This window comes from Mobula hypostoma, chromosome 23 (assembly GCF_963921235.1).
Source record: "Mobula hypostoma chromosome 23, sMobHyp1.1, whole genome shotgun sequence".
Classification (NCBI taxonomy): domain Eukaryota; kingdom Metazoa; phylum Chordata; class Chondrichthyes; order Myliobatiformes; family Myliobatidae; genus Mobula; species Mobula hypostoma.
Window position 1 is genome coordinate 44,312,267 of NC_086119.1, and position 17,116 is coordinate 44,329,382.

Here is a 17,116-nt window from a genome sequence, read left to right on the forward strand (position 1 = left end):
GAATTGGAGTCAAAAGGTAACGAAAATAAATAGGATTATTTCACGAAAGCTACGCTCCCAGTGTCATCTGCTGGGACTGCATATTGGGAATTCAGGATTTAGATGGCATGATCTTGTTAATGTAGTAGCCCTGGAAAAGGGATATGGCAAAGGAAACATAGATACACTATGTTCATGCATCGGTCACTTTATAGAACTGGCACTGCCCCTCCCCTGGTAATCAATCGCGAGCTGAAGATTGAATGCGAGCCCTTACAAGTCGATGGCAGATTCAATGCTCAGTACTATAAAAGAATACCTTGCGTTCAGATTCTCAAAATTTTCAGTTAAACACATTTGCATGTTTTTTCAAGTAATATCCCTTTTCTTTTCTCAATATGAAATGATATTCACATGAAATAAATTATTTTATCTCTTTTAAAGAAATTATTTGAACAATTACTTATAAATAAATTGAATATATTTCAACCTTGTCACATTAACATCAACAGTAATTACTGCCCATTACGTTGCTGGCATTTAGGGCCGCAACGAAGGTCCTCCATCGCTGGCAGTGTTCAGGGCTTCCTTCATCATGTCAGTAACTTCCCCTTGGTTTTCACTACTGTCAGTCATGCAAGTCCCGGGTGGAGACTCAGGAATACCATCACACTCAGACAGAGAAAGAGTTTTCATTGCTGTTTCCGTGACAATTCTGTGTTACCAGTCGGGGCTGTTGGCCCTGAGCTGACCCCCCTGGACCTGGAGGACCAGTGAACCACTCTTAGTCTGACCTTTCCCTTTTGACCTGCTTGGTATGGGTGACCCTACCTAGAGCCAAAGCACAAAGCCCTGACTCCAGCCAACACAGCTCTCCGGGTCAATGGGGCACACAAGCCTCTAAACCCCGCGACTAGCTTGTGGTCCTCTTGGAGGAAAATTAACATTAACGTCCAGAAAATCTATGTGCCAGGGAGGTGAATTTGTAAAGTTGTCTCAGTGTAGAATAGCATATTTTATACAGCACATAAAAATATCAGCACAATTGTTCAGGATTAATACTGAAGTATCCTATTTTATTATATCATGTCTCATTTCTATCAATCTCTGTTATCAGCCCTCCCCAACCATTACTGCCACTAAAATCTAACTTGTTTTCTTTCTTTCTCAGTTCTGAGGAAAGGGTCAGAGACCTGTTTCTCTTTCCACAGATGCTGCCTGACCTGCTGAGTATTTCCAGTATTTTTTTTGTTTTTACCGCATTCCCAGTTATATTTTATATCTCTTAAAATGTCACTTTTAATATTCTGTTTTTGGATAGGCGGTAATCCTTCATTTACTCTCTCCTGGCTGTGGCCCATCGGTTTTGTTTTCTTTCTGTTTCTCAGACACTGGATAGCGCCAGTTCTGCCAATGGGGTCCATCAGCGAAGTCAACTTGAAGCTATGACCGACAGCAGGTGCTTCAAGCAAGAGGTGAGTTCAAATTTCAGCTTTTTAACAAATTAAACACATACTTCCATGTTTACAAAAAAAAAATCACATGACCTTGGTGTTAAGAAAGCACCAACTCTTAGCCATGTGTGGTAAGACAATAAATGGCATTTTGACCTGTCAGACTCTCTCCTTGTACAGACAATGAACCTTAGGGTTCGCAACTCTCCAGCATGATCAGGTGTTTACTGGAATCTGCTGTTTCTTTCCCCTTACACACTCCATCACAGGGAGAGAGAGGGGCTACACATAGTTCCAGTAAACTGAGGTAACACCTCTGTGGGTTGCTTGGATTTCCAGCATCTGCAGATTCTCTCTTCTCCAGTAAACCTACGTTGCTCCCACCTCAGATTCCCAAATATCCTTGGGCCTTGTACCCTGAGGTGCTGTAATCCTCCAGCGTCTGTCAAGATAACGTACAAGTTAGATAGATAGATAGATAGATATACTTTATTAATCCCGAGGGAAATTTGGTTTCGTTACAGCAGCACCAACCAAGAATAGAGCGTAAATATAGCAATACAAAAAACCCCAACAATGCAACACCAAAATGCAAACTATGCCAGATGGAAAATAAGTCCAGGACCAGTCTATTGTGTTACGAGAATACACATAAAATTAAGATGTTTGCTGGCCTGGGCTAGCATCAGTGGCATCAGCAGTTGGTCTGCCACCTGCCCTCAGGGGAAGGAGAGATAAGGAACAATGGAGCAGCGTCTGGAGATGTGTAATGAAGGGATGTGGGAGGAAGAGCTGTCTGGAGCGGCTCCCCCCTTTGAACCCTGAACTGTTTGAAGTGATGGACAGGCGATACCCCAGCAGGGGGATAAAAAGGGACAGGTTCGCTAAGACAGACACACACGCCACCCGAGGTAACGAGACCCTGGAAGCGGTGCGCTTCTCACGAGTGGGTGAGAAGTACCGGACAACGACAAGGGTGGAAAGGTACGATCAGCGGGAACCCGGTGTGTGTCCGCCCTTGCCTGGGTGCCGGGTTCACTGCAGAGGATCGACCGCATCTGGAGGAGGGGTCACAGTCGGTGACCTCAGGTGACATCACCAAGGACCTGCCCAAAAGCTGTCTGTGAGCCATCCCGCTGGTCTGTGAGCCATCCCGCTGGTCTGTGAGTGAAGCAGTGTTCTGAATGATCAGTTGTTCCTATTCTGTCTCTCTTCCCCCACCTTGTCCATCGCCATGGCAACGATTACTGTGAACTGAACTGGACTGAACTTTGAGTCATTTTGAAATTGGTCATTTACCCCTAGACAACGATAGAGCTTGATTGATGCTGTTATCTTAATGCTGTGCACGTGTGTTTATCATCACTGAACTGTTGCATTTATTATCCTTTCGATTACTGTGTTGCTTGTTTCTTTAATAAAACTTTCTTAGTTCTAGTACTCCAGACTCCAACTGAGTGATCCATTTCTGCTGGTTTGGCAACCCAGTTACGGGGTACGTAACAATTGGCTCAGGGTGTCTGACCCTCCACGGGTCAGATTTTACCTTCAATAAAATCTATTTTCCATACATTTGCCTAAGTGTTTAATCTATTACCTGTTGTATCTTTCTACCTGCACCAAAGGTGCCGTCCATCCTCCTGCTGTCGAACTTGGATGTGTAGCTTTCCATTCCATCAGCTGAGTCATTAAAATGCCTTGAGTTATTTCAGTGTCGACACAGATCCTGGCAGGACTTCTTCCAATTAATTAACTTCCCTATTATCCTCTAGCCACTCAGCCAGTTTCTTAACCGGATCAATAAATTGCCATCCAGTTTATTAGCTTCAACTTTAGCTTGCCACTGACGTTAGTGGAAAAAAAAGTTACAGATACTCCCAGCCGGAATACTGCACGTGGAAACCACTGGGAGCGCTGTGTGTTTCAAGAAGCTGTATGAGGAACAACACACACAAAATGCAGGTCAGGCAGCATCTATGGAGATGAATGGACAGTCAATGTTCTGGGCCGAGACCCTTCTTCAGGATGTTAGTTCAAAGTTCAGAGTAAAATCTAGTACACACACGTCACCACATACAACCCTGAGATTCTATTTCCTGCAGGCGTCCTCAGCAAATCGCTAGGACAGTAACTGTAAACAGGATCAATGCCCAGCAAACTGTGCAACTGTAAATATAAATCATCAGCAACGAACAACATGAAATAACAAGGTAAAGAGTCCTTAAAGTGAGACCGTTGGTCGTGGGAACACCAGAAGTAGACCGAGTGTGGTTTGTTCAAGAGCCTGACAGTGACTTCAGGACTTCTCCAGCATCTTGTGTGTGTCACTTTGGATTTCCAGCATCGGCAGACTTTCTCGTGTTTGTGTATGTTGAACAGCCAACACTGTCTGTTCGCAGTTCATTATAAAGAAAGAATATCGTCAAGAAACAACAAAGCTAAGCAGCTAGTTGTCTTTGAACTAGGGGAGCCGACAGTTCTCACACTTACAGAGAGGGGTGAAGGTGTGAAGGACATGTATGGTTGATAATTGTCCTCACTCTTAGAGCGGACCAGCTACCCCGTAAGGTAACAAAATACTGGAGGAACTCAGCAGATCAGACGACATCTGTGGAGGGAAGTAAGCCGCCAGCTTTTCAGGCTGAGAGCCTTCATCAGGATTTGCACTGATTCCTGGAAATCTGGAGCAACACACACAAAATCCAGCACTTAGAGTGTGTTGCTCAGAGCTTCCAGCATCTGCAGAACCTCTTCTGTCTCAGAATAAGGTGTCCGTTGTCTCATATAGTTTTCCTCACCTGGACACCCAGGGTGCAATTCCTGACCATTCCTGAGCTGAATGCACAATGGCCCTTGGACTTTGGTCATTTGCAAACTCAGTCAGCTCAGCACTCATTGCCAAACCAACTGAGATGTATTTCAGAGTAATCCTCCTGTGGTTCCTTCCAGAAAAGTAAGGCCCCACTGCCAGGAAATGCTTCTCACATCAAATTCGGTAGTTTTAGTACAATGTTGGCAATTCTGCTGTAAAACAAATGAACAGCCTGGATGGAAAAGAAAAGAAAATGCTGGAGCATTTAAAATAAAAACCTTGAAAAAGTTCCTCATCTGGTTATGTTTAAACTAACACACACAAAATGCTGGAGGAACTCAGCAGGTCAGGCAGCATCTATGGGAGAGAACAAACTGTCAATGTTTCAGGCCAAGATCCTTCTTCAGGACTGGAAGTGAAGGGGGAAGATGCCAGAATAAAAAAAGGGTGTGGGAAAAGGAAAGAGGACGAGCTGGAAGGTGAAAGGTGAAGCCAGCTGGCTGGGAAAGGTGAAGGGCTGGAGAGAAAGGAATCTGACAGGAGAGGAGAGTGGACCATAGGAGAAAGGGATGGAGGACGGAGCCCAGGGGAGGTGATAGGCAGGTGAGAATAAGAGGTAGGAAGACAGAGTGGGGAGCAGAAGAAGACGGAAAGTGGAGGAAAATTTTAAAATTTAGAGTAAATAAATATTACCAGACGGTGAAATTGGCATTCATGCCATCAGGTTGGAGGCTCCCTAGACAGAATATGAGATATTGCTTCTGGATTTCCAGCATGTCTTCTCCCTTCCCTTCCAATCCTGAGGAAGGCCCAAAATGTCATCTGTTTGTTCATTTCCGTAGATGCTGCCTGACCTTCTGAGTTCCTCCATCATTTTGTGTGTTTTGCCTTGGATTTCCAGCATCTGAGGAATCCCTTGTGTGTATAATTTTCAAAAGTCTAGAAGTTTCAGTTGCTTCCCTGAGGCGTGCACAGTTATTCCTCTGAAGGCTGGGAATTTCTTTGGAGGCTGAAGGCCACAATGGAGTGTTTCTATGGCAACCTGGTGTCAGGCACACTGAGGGGAGAATGTCCTATGCGCCTCCACAGGTTGACACAAGCTTCTCCTGGGTTCATAAGCTGAGTTATGGCATTATCCTGAGTCCCTTGCCCCATGCTGAACTCTTTGAAGGGCCCTAGTATCAGAGCACCTCCTGCTACCCTAGAGTTGGTAACTGACAGTGAACTTCAGAAGCTCTGGATGTTTCTGTCATTCCACCCAGACTAATGGTGATGACATTTCCCCACCAAATCGGGGGCTACATTATCAACACCCCGCTACTTTATAAATCTTCTTCAAAGAATGCAATTTTGTCCTGTACCGTTAACAAATCATGCTATCTTTTTTTGGTAACCAGCTAAAATTATCAAGCTGTTCAGTAGCTCTCTCCTTAACTATGAATTCTAGTAATTTTCTGACAGGTGAAGTTAGGCTAACTACCTTACCATTCTGACCACCCCCTCAATCATCTTAAATATGCATTGTTTCTGAGCTAAAGGAATGTTTCTTAAAATGCGGACAGACCCTGAAGTTTTTTTTTGTCAGTCTTCACTATGGAAGACACCCGCAGTATGCCAGTGTGATAGATTTTCACTTTCCAGGACTCAGGAGGCTTATCGCCAACCTTAGCTTTCTACTACAGCAGCAGAGCCTTTCTGAAGGGGCAGAGTTGTTTCTGACAACAGTTAGACTTCTAATCAATATTCCTTGTTCAGCTTCTAGTTGTAAACGGGAGCCAGTATTAATGGAATTTGCAAGCAATAATCAGTCTGACCCCTAATAAAAATAATGTCAACTAGCAGTAAAACAATATAAATGTTAGAAGGCATTGGGGATTGTTAGGAATGTCAAAGAGAATGATAGAAAGACAGAGCAACAGAAAGAAGAACTAGATTTCATTACTCAACCTTTGGTTTCTGTGACAGACTATTCGTTAATCTGAAAATTGTTGGTATGTTCTTTTAATTTGTAAGAATTGTACCCATGTTTAGAAATCCTTTATAGTTTATAAAGCTCTTGGAATTCGGAAATCTTTTACAAATCACAAATACTCTGAGAATTTTAAATATGTGTTAAGATCTATTTGTCAAAATTTAAACATGTATTATCAAGCATAAAATAAACTGTGTTTAAACTACTTCAATAGATAAAATTATCTCATCCTTGATCAAGAAGGGGAACCCACCACTCAAATAGTGGGTATTGGCAGCTAGACCTTGCAGGAAGAAAGCTAGTCTTTAAAGAGGTTGATACAGTACTACTTCCCACTAATGAGGGTATTCATAGTTACTTATATCAGATAGGGCTTAAGATCTCCCTTTGAGTTTAGGGTTTCGTGAACAGTGAAGCCAGTAATCATCACAATGCAGAAAGGAGTAGAAGGGAGCGTAGTTGCCATTACTAAGGAGAAGGTGCTTGGGAAACTGAAAGGTCTGAAGGGAGATAAGTCACCTGAATTAGGTGGGCTATACACCAGGGTTCTGAAAGAGTTTGCTGAAGAGATCATGGAGGCAGAGAGTCGTGGAACACCAACCACAGAAGCCGGCCCCCATTTGGCCAATCTGATCCATGTTGAACCATTAATCTGCCTATTCCCATCAACCTTCACCTGGACCATACCCCTCCATACTGCTCCCATCTGTTAACCTATACAAATCTCTTTTAAATGTTGAAATCGAACCTGCATTTATTACTTCCACTAGCAGCTTGTTCCACATTCTCACCTCTCTGTGAGTGAAGAAGATCCCCCTCATTTTCCCCTTAAACATTTCACATTTCACCCTTAACCCCTGACCTCTAGTTGTAGTCTCAACCAACTTCAGTGGAAAAAGCCAGCTTGCACTATCCCTGTCTATGTCCCTCATAATTTTGTATACCTCTATCAAATTTCCCCTCATTCTCCTACACTCCAGGGAATAAAGTCCTAACCTATTCAGCCTTTCTGTATTACCCAGGTCCTCAAGTCCTGGCAACATCCTTGTAAATTTTCTCCGCACTCTTTCAATGTTACTGACATCTCTCCTGCAGGTAGGTGACCAAAACTGCACACGACATGCCAAATTAGGCCTCACCAACAACTTATAGAACTTCAACTAGTAGTGATCTTTCAATAATCACTAGATTCTGGAATACTCTGGAGGACTGGAGAATTGCAAGTGTCACTCCACTCTTTAAGAAGTGAAGGAGGCAAAAGAATGGAAATTATAGGCCAGTTAGTCTGACTTCAATGTAGGAGTCTGGCTAAAGATGTGGGAGTCCATCATTAAAGACAAGGTTTTGGGGTTCTTGGAGGCACATGATAAAATAGGCTGACGTCAGCATGGTTTCCTTAACGGAAAGTTTTGCCCGACAAATCTGTTTGCATTCTTTGAGGAAATAACCGGCAGGATAGATAAAGGGGAGTTGGTGGATGCTGTTTACTTGGGTTTTCAGAAGGCCTTTGAGAGGGTGTAAAACAAGATAAAAGCCCATGTGTTACAGGATAGATTACTGGCATGGATAGATTGGCTGACTAGCAGAAGGCAAAGAGTAAGAATAAAGGGGACATTTTCTAGTTGGTTGACAGTAACTAGTGGTGTTCCGAGGGGGTCAGTGTTGGGACCATTTTTTTCACATTAAATGCCAATGACTTGGCTGATAAAATTGATGGCTTTGTGGCCAAGCTTGTAGGTGATACAAAGGTAGGTGGAGGGGCGTGTAGTATTGAGGAAGCAGCAAGTCTGCAGAAGGACTCAGAAATAGGAGAATGGACGAAGGGGTAGCAGATGGATTATAGTGTGAAGAAGTGTAATGCTCATACATTGGTGGAAGAATAAAGGCGTAGACTATTTTCTAAATGGTGAGAAAATTCAAGAAATCAGACGTGCAAAGCGAGTTGGGAGTCCTTGTGCAGGATTCCCTAGAGGCTGACTTGCAGATCGAGTTTGCGGTAAGGAAAGCAAATGCAGTGTTAGCATTTCCAGAGGACTAGAATATAAAAGCAAGGATGTAATACTGAGGCTTTATAATGAATTGGTCAGACCGCACTGGAAGTACTGTGAACAGCTTTGGGCCGCTCATCTAAGGAAGGATATATGGGCGTTGGAGCGGGTCCAGAGAAGATTCATGAGAATAATGCCGGGAATGAAAAGCTTAACATATGAGGAGCATTGGATGGCTCTGGGACTGTGCTTGCTGGAGATTAGAAGAAAGGGAGGCCTAGACAGTGTGGATGTGGAGAGGACGTTTTCTATAATGGGGAGTCTAGGACCAGAGGATACAACCTCAGAATAGAAGAATAGAAATTAGAATAAAGTTCAGGAGGACTGTCCTTAGCCAGAGGTATTACATCTGTGCAATTCATTGCCACAGACAACTGTTGAGGCCAATTCGCTGGGTATATTTAAAATGGCGGTTTCTACATTCTTCATTAGGAAGGGTGTCAAAAGATACAGGGAGAAGGCAAAAGAATGGGATTGAGAGGGATAATAAATCAGCCATGATGGAATGGCGGAGCAGACTCAATGGCTGAATAATTTTATTCTGTTCCGATGTCTTGTGCTCATATGGAAACTTTGGAAGATTACAGTCTACAGCATTATCGTCTGTTTCCGGGAATGGAAAGCCTATGATTAATTAGTATTTTCATCATTACTTTAATTTTATGTTTGTGAATCAGATGCCGCACTACTTTCCTATGATCTCCCGTGTGTTCTCCTAAACAAGTATGTAATCAGTAATGGTAGATATGCATCTCTTATTCTCAAGAAGGGTGAGCACAGCGTGTGACTGCAGGGGCACAGATAGATATAGCCATACGATCATTAGGCACAGATGTGCTTGGCCATAAATGCATAATGTTTTAATTTGCCTCTACAAAAGCCAAATTTCAATTCTTCGTTATTCCATTAAATGTCAGAGGCTGCATTTCCAAACAAGGCAAACTTGTGTTGCAGCCTGCTGTGTTCACACCCTTCCACCAGATGGCACTGTCACTGGAAACTGCCCACCTTAGCTACACAGCCTTGAGCAAAGACTCAGAGCTGAATCACAATCAGAAGCAGAATTGGGATTAATATCACTGGCATGCGTCCTGAAATTTGTTGTTTTGCAGCAGTACATAATAACAAAACAACTAAAATACAAGAAATAGTATATCTTAAATATTAAATTAATTAAGTAGTGCAAAAAGAGAGCAAAAAAAAAATAGTGAGGTAGTGTTCATGGGTTCATTGTCCATTCACATATTTACTGATGGATGGGAAGAAGCTGTTCCTGAAATGTTGAGTGTGTGCCTTCAGGCTCCTGTACCTCCTCCTTGATGGTAGCAGTGGGAAGACGGCCTCGGTGATGGGTGTCCTTAATGATGGAGGCTGCCTTTTTGATGCATCGCCTTTTGAATGTTCAAAGATTCAACGAACATTTATTGTCATAGTATGTATAAATTATACAACCTTGAGATTTGTCTATTTACAGGCAACCACTAAGCAAGAAACCTGAAAGAATCCAAATAAAAAAGAAAGACCAACACCCAAATCATGGAAGCAATAGAAGCAAGCAACAGCATTCCGAACCAAATTGAATCCATAGACCCCCAATCTCCAGAGCAGCCAGAATAGGCCCAAAGCCTTGGTCTCAGTTCACATATAGTGGAGCAAATTGTCGCAAAGCTCACAGGCACAAAGTGTGTAACAGCAGGAGCGGTCTCACACCTCAACGGCATGGAGAGAGGAGTGAATATCATGGGAGAGAGCAAACAAAATCGGCCCAACGCCCTGCCTTTCCAGTTTATCTGGACCGCTGTTTAAATTGTCAAACACCGGGTTGTGCCTCAGATTAGGACCCAAGCCCCTCTGCAGTGAAATGTTCCAGGCCTAGACCTCACCACCCAGCAATACACTTCGGGCCTAGTCCTCACTGCTCAACGATATGTTCCAGGCCTAGTCCTTACCACCCAGCGAAATGCTCCAGGCCTAGACTTCACTGCCCAGCGAAATGCTCTGGGCCTAGTCCTCGCCATGCAGCCCCTTCTCGACCTCTCCAAATCGGCTTGGTGCTTAGAATGGGCACCTTGCACCCAGTTTAGGTGGACAAGCATCAAAACTCCTCTACCTCAACTCCTCTCCAAATCACTCATTCCAAGTCCATCTCTGACAGTGACACCATCTCCAAAACCGTCTTGAACAGGTTACACTCGGACTTGACAATGCACCAGCATGGCTCATCCCTTGAGTCAGCTTCGCCTCTGCTCACCTCTTTATTGTTTGTGATGATAGTTTACCACAATTTACCTCATAAAAAGTGTTACTAATGATGCCCTGGATGCTGGGGAGGCTAGTATCCATGAAGGAGCTGGCTGAGTTTCCAACTTTCAGCTTTTTCCCATTCAGTGCAGTGGCCCCTCCACACCAGACAATGATGCAACCAGTTACATTGCTCTCCACGGTCCATCTGTAGAAATTTGTATGAGCCTTTGGTGACTTCCATAGGTACAAAGAGCCTCTGTACCTCCCTCTGCAATTGGATCCTCAATTTCCTAACTGGAAGATCACAATCTGTGCGGATTGGTGATAACATCTCCTCCTCGCTGACGATCAACACTGGTGCACCTCAGGGGTGTGTGCTTAGCCCACTGCTCTACTCTCTTTATACCCATGACTGTGTGGCTAGGCATTGCTCAAATACCATCTACAAATTTGCTGACGATACAACCATTGTAGGTAGAATCTCAGACGGTGATGAGAGGGTGTACAGGAGTGAGATATGCCAACTAGTGGAATGGTGGGCAGCAACAACCTGGCACTCAACGTCAGTAAGACAAAAGAGCTGATTGTGGACTTCCGGAAGGGTAAGACAAAGGAGCACATACCAATCCTCACAGAGGGATCAGAAGTGGAGAGAGTGATCAGTTTCAAGTTCCTGGGTGTCAAGATCTCGGAGGATCTAACCTGGTCCCAACATATCGATGCAGTTATAAAGAAGGCAAGACAGCGACTATACTTCATTAGGAGTTTGAAGAGATTTGGCATGTCAACAAATACACTCAAAAACTTCCATAGATGTATCATGGAGAGCATTCTGACAGGCTGCATCACTGTCTGGTATGGGGTGGCGGGGGGGGTGCTACTGCACAGGACCAAAACAAGCTGCAGAGGGTTGTAACTTTAGTTGGCTCCATCTTGGGTACTAGCCTACAAAGTACCCAGGACATGTTCAAGGAGCGGTGTCTTAGAAAGCCAGCGTCCATTATTAAGGACCTCCAGCACCCAGGGCCTGCCCTTTTCATCAGGTAGGTGGTACAGAAGCCTGAAGGCACACACTCTGCGATTCAGGAACAGCTTCTTCCCCTCTGTTATCCGATTCCTAAATAGACATTGAACCCTTGGACACCACCTCACTTTTTAATATATAGTATTTCTGTTTTTTGCACAATTTTCTATCAATTCAATATATGTACACTGTAATTGATTGTTATTTATTATTATTTTTTTTTCTGTATTATGTATTGCTTTGTACTGCTGCTGCTAAGTTAACAAATTTCACATCACATGTGGGAGATAATAAACCTGATTCTGATTCTGACATACCAAGTCTCCAACCCCTAAAGAAATATAACCACTGTCATGTCTTTGTAATTGCATCAACGTGTTGCAGAAAAAATGTCTGCATCATTTTCTTGCTTCTGGGATTTTCTCCATAAATCTGTGTTGTGACCGTGAAATCCGCACGGCTTGGAATCTGTGAGGTCACCCTTTATCTAGTTTGCACAGGCTACAATTATCACCCCTCTGGAATGTGCCTTGAGCCTTCAGGAATTAAAGGATCATTTCTTGGACATTGTTGCAAACAACACAGGGAGACAAAAAAAGTCACAATAATTATTTCTTTATTTCCCCTCCTTTAGTTGAATAGCTTTTTTTAAAATCGGCAACAGCATTAAGACTATTTGTGCAGCACATTGATACAGCTCAAAGAACCAAAGCTGAGAATCTAAAAGTTTGTTGTATTGGCTCAGGCTCACCTGAAAACCCTATTCCCTCCCCACTCCCTCTCACTCTCCTCCACTTCCTCTCCCCTCTCCCCTCTCCCCCTCTCCTCTCCCTCTCCCCTATCCCTCTCATACTCCCCTACACCCTCTCCCTCTCGCCTCTCCACTCTCACTCTCTCCCCACTCCCTCTTCCTCCTCCCTCTCCCCCTCACTCTCCCCTACCCCCTCCCTCTCTCCACTCCCTCTCCCTCTGCAGTCCCTCTCACTCTCTCACTCTCCCATTCACTCTACCCCTTCAACTCCATCTTGCTCTATCCTCCTCTCACCCTCACTCCAACTCTCTTCCTTCCCATCTCTCAGATTCAAACCCTCACTCCTTCTGTCTTTGTCCCAGCTTTCTTTACCCCCTCCCATCCCTATTCCTGTCTCCCCCCACACACCCATTTTTCCTCCCCCCCGATTCCACCCTTCCCCACCCTCTCAGTCTCTCCGTCTTCTCAAACACAAAGCACTTTTGTCTTGCACCACGCTGAAGTATTAAAGTCCATTGTTGATTTTCATTGTGATTAAAGCTGTAAGTATCTCACAATTATATTTATAATCATCTGATTAATTGATGACTGCTCAAATTATAATATAATGTAATAAAATACTGATAGTTGTGTTACAATATGTTGTAATTATAAAGTTAACCATGAATGGACTGACTGATGCAGTTTATTTTTTTTGTGGATTTCAGTTAATGGCTGATTAAAGTTCTGTATGTTTTTTCTCATGAATTTGTGCTACCGTGTTTCAAAATTCACTTTTTGAATTATACACGTATTTCTGAAGGCTTGCCAGGGAAAGTGGTGGGAGCAAATACAATCGCAACATTTAAGGGGTATATAGACAGACACATTTGAGGGGTATATAGACAGACATATTTAGTCAGGCAGGAGATGGAGGGATGGGATTAGCTGAATTAATATCATGTTCGATACTGACATTATGGACCAAAGGGCTAGTTTCTGTGCCTTATTTTTCCATATCTTGTGTGTGGCAGCATCTCTAAGGGCCTTTAGAGTTGTTGTTTATAAGTTGGGTCAAAAAGGGTAAAGTTTCCTGAAAAACTTAAATAAGTCCTGGTAAATGGTTAGTATAAATAGGTACAGCACGGATATGATGCTCTGAAGAGACTGTCACTGTGCTGTCTTCCTTACCCAAACCAGGCTTATTATCACTGAACGATGTCATGAAACTTGTCATGTTGCAGCAACATAAAATTTATTTCAAGTTACAAAAATAAGTCGTTAATATAAAAGATGAATAACAAGGTTAGGTTCATGGACCATTCAGAAATCTGATGATGGAGGGAAAGGAGATGTTCTTAAAATATTAGGTATGGGTCTTCAGGCCCAATGGTAATAATATGAAGAAGGCATGCCTTAACAATGGATGTCGTCACAACCTTCATTTCCTGGAGGTTAACCAGCCTTTTTCATCTTGCGTTCAACCTCTCTTCAGTACATCCTCTCCCAGACCTTCCTTACTGCCCTCTCTGCATCTTCCCTGCGCTATCTCAATGCCTTGAAAGAATCAATTCCAATTTTTCCCAGTTCTAAACAGGTCATTAGTCTGAAACATCAACTCCACTTCTTCCTCCATAGATGCTGCCTGATCCATTAAGAGTTTGCATATCTGTTTTAATGTGTTCTCCTCTATCCACACTATTTTTCTTTTTGTATCTGCAGTTTTGTGCTTTTGCATGACTTTCAAAGCCCAGTGACCGTATCTCCCAATTTTCTGTCTTTTTCCTTAGGAATACTCCAGGGCACGCTCACCCCAGCGCCAGCACGACTCCAGCCGAGCGAAACAGCTACTGGTGACAGAGAACAGAAGGATAGAGAAGCTCTTCAAGGAAATGTGCGAACCTCTAGCACTCAGATCCTTTTCGGTAGTTCCAGCAGTGATGCAGGAGCCGAGTATTTACTCCTGGTCAGAGGCAGGGCACTGCACCCTGTCATGCGGGCTGTGGGCACAGCTCTGGCGGGACTGCCTCATCCCACTGTGCTGCCAACCTCTGCTCAAGGCAAACCAATGGAGCAGAAGGGTTAGCAATGCTAAGCTCCCTCTATGGGCATCAGTTGACCAATTTCAATAGGACAGAAGGAGTTTAAACTTTTGTCCCTCTCCACCACCACCTCCCTGACTCCATAGGTTAAGCCTAAGCCTGAGAGATCGGGGAGAGTCAATACCCTCCCAAAACTGAAAATATTATTAGATTAGATTATGAGGACACGCAGTCCTCTTTTATTGTCATTTAGTAATGCATGCATTAAGAAATGATACAATTTGTTCCTCCAGAATGATATCACAGAAACACAAGACAAACCGAGACCAAAAAAAACTGACAAAAACCACATAATTATAACATATAGTTTCAGCAGTGTGAGCAATAGCGTAATTTGATAGAAGAACAGACCATGGGCACAGTAAAAAAAAGTCTCAGTCTCTCGAAAGTCCCATCATCTCACGCAGATGGTAGAAGGAAGAAAACTCTTCCTGCCATGAGCTTCCAGCGCCGCAAACTTGCCGATGCAGCATCCTGGAAGCACCCGACCACAGTCCGACTCCGAGTCCATCAGAAAACTTCGAGCCTCCGACCGGCTCTCCGACACTGAGCACCGAGCACCATCTCTGCCGAGCGCTTCGACCCCAGCCCTGGCCGCCAGCAACAGGCAAAGCCAGGGATTTTGGGCCTTCCCCTCCGGAGATTCTCGATCGCACAGTAGCAGCGGCAGCGAAGCGGGCATTTCAGAAGTTTCTCCAGATGTTCCTCCGTGCTTCTCATGGCTGTCTCCATCAAATCAGGATTGTGCACGGCATCCTACTTCACAAATACGATATCATTTTGGAGCGGTCGCGCACGCTGCCATCTTCTCCTCCCCTCAAATATTATCTGGAACTCTCAGAGCCATTGACCTGTTAAGAGCGTCGTTTGGTTTGGAAACAAAGTCAATAGATAGTGAAGTGGGCATGCTTGCCTCTATTAGTTGAGGCATCAAGTTCAGGAGTCAGGAAAATATATTGTAGCTTTATAAAACTCTAGTTAGGCTGCACCTAGAGCAGGGGTGGCCAACCTGTTATGTTCCAGGTGACAATTTTTTCACGCACGAGCTCAGATGCGAATATTTCACGCACGAGTTCTATAGTAACATATTTTTACAAGAATTGAATGGGGGTACAAGAGTTGCATGGCGCATCTGAACTCGTGCGTGAAAGAATTGACGCATGGAATGTAAAAGATTGGCCACCCCTGGTCTAGAGTATTGGCCACCCCATTATGGGAAGCTGCAGAAGAGTTTTGCCAGGATACTTCCTGGATTAAAAGCAGGTGCAGTAAGGAGAAGTTGGACAAACTTGGGTGGTTTCTCCAGAGCGGTGGACGCTAAAGGGACACCTGATAGAATTACAAAATTATGAGATGCCGAGGTAGAGCGGGCAGCCGGTATCTTTTCCCCCAGATTAAGGGTGGCACGGTAGCATAGTGGTTAGCACAACGCCTTACGGTACCCAGGAACCTGGGTTCATTTCCCATCGCGGCCTGTAAGGAGTTCTCACGTTCTCCCCATGACCGCGTGGCTTGCTCCGGGTGCTCCGGTTTCCTCCCACAGTCCAAAGTCGTACCAATTGGAAGGTTAATCGGTCATTGTAAAGTGCCCCGTGATTAGACTAGGGTTAAATCAGGGGAATTGCCAGGCAGTGCATATCGAAGGACCAGAAGGACCCTATTCTGTGCTGTATCTCAGTCAACCAGTCAACAAGTAAATAAATAAATAGATTAATAAATAAATATATGTTTTGATGTTAGAGGGCATGCATTTAAGATAATAGACAATAGGCAATAGGTGCAGGAATAGGCCATTCGGCCCTTCGAGCCAGCACCGCCATTCACTGTGATCATGGCTGATCATCCACAATCAGTATCCAGTTCCTGCCTTATCCCCATATCCCTTGACTCCGCTATCTTTAAGAGCTCTATCCATCTCTTTCTTGAAAACATCCAGAGACTTGGCCTCCACTGCCTTCTGGGGCACAGCATTCCACATATCCACCACTCTCTGGGTGAAAAAGTTTTTCCTCAACTCCGTTCTAAATGGCCTACCCCTTATTCTTAAACTGTGGCCTCTGGTTCTGGACTCACCCATCAGCGGGAACATGCTTCCTGCCTCCAGCGTGTTCAATCCCTTAATAATCTTACATGTTTCAATCAGATCCCCTCTCATCCTTCTAAATTCCAGTGTATACAAGCCCAGTCGCTATACAAGCAAGATGAGATGGGAGAGTTCAGAGGAGATTTCCAGGGCAGCTTTCTTTCGCGTAGAGAATGGTGGGTGCCGGAAATGATGTAGCAGGGATAATGGTGGAGGCAGATTACAATAGAGGCATTTAATATGCATGACTAGAGGTATATGGTCCACGTGCGGGGATAAGGAGATAGTTGTCTTTAGTGTAATTAGTTCTGCATGATATGGAACGAAGAGCCTTTCCTCTGCTGTTGTATGTTCTATAAAAGTAATATTGAGTGTGTTTCAACTCTAATCACTTTGATTGATATTTCAGTCTCTTTTCCTTGTTAGAATCTGAAATAGAAGCCAAGTCTCCCAAAAGAAAATTGGTTTTTCGCCCTTAGGATGAAGTTCCGTAATTAGCCTCAGATCAAGTGGATTACTGCCCAGAACTTCTGACTTCTAGTTCCTGTAACTGAAAAGTAAAAATAGGCAGATACCGAAATAAAAGCAGAAAGGTTTAAGTTCAGCAGGTCAGGCAGCATCAGTGGAAAGAGGGACACAGTTAATGTTTCAGTTCAAAGACCATTCAG

At 43.9% G+C, this 17,116-nt stretch overlaps 1 protein-coding gene across 4 annotated transcripts in view; it reads left to right on the forward strand.

Annotated features, from left to right (window-relative positions):
* Window positions 1-17,116, forward strand: part of clip2 (CAP-GLY domain containing linker protein 2) — a 168,079-nt gene that overhangs the window by 128,262 nt on the left and 22,701 nt on the right. For all 4 annotated transcript variants that reach the window (XM_063031322.1, XM_063031323.1, XM_063031324.1 and 1 more), the window contains 2 exons: window positions 1,368-1,454; window positions 14,054-14,157. In XM_063031322.1, the coding sequence (XP_062887392.1) occupies window positions 1,368-1,454; window positions 14,054-14,157 (191 nt within the window). The remainder of the gene's footprint in view (window positions 1-1,367; window positions 1,455-14,053; window positions 14,158-17,116) is intronic.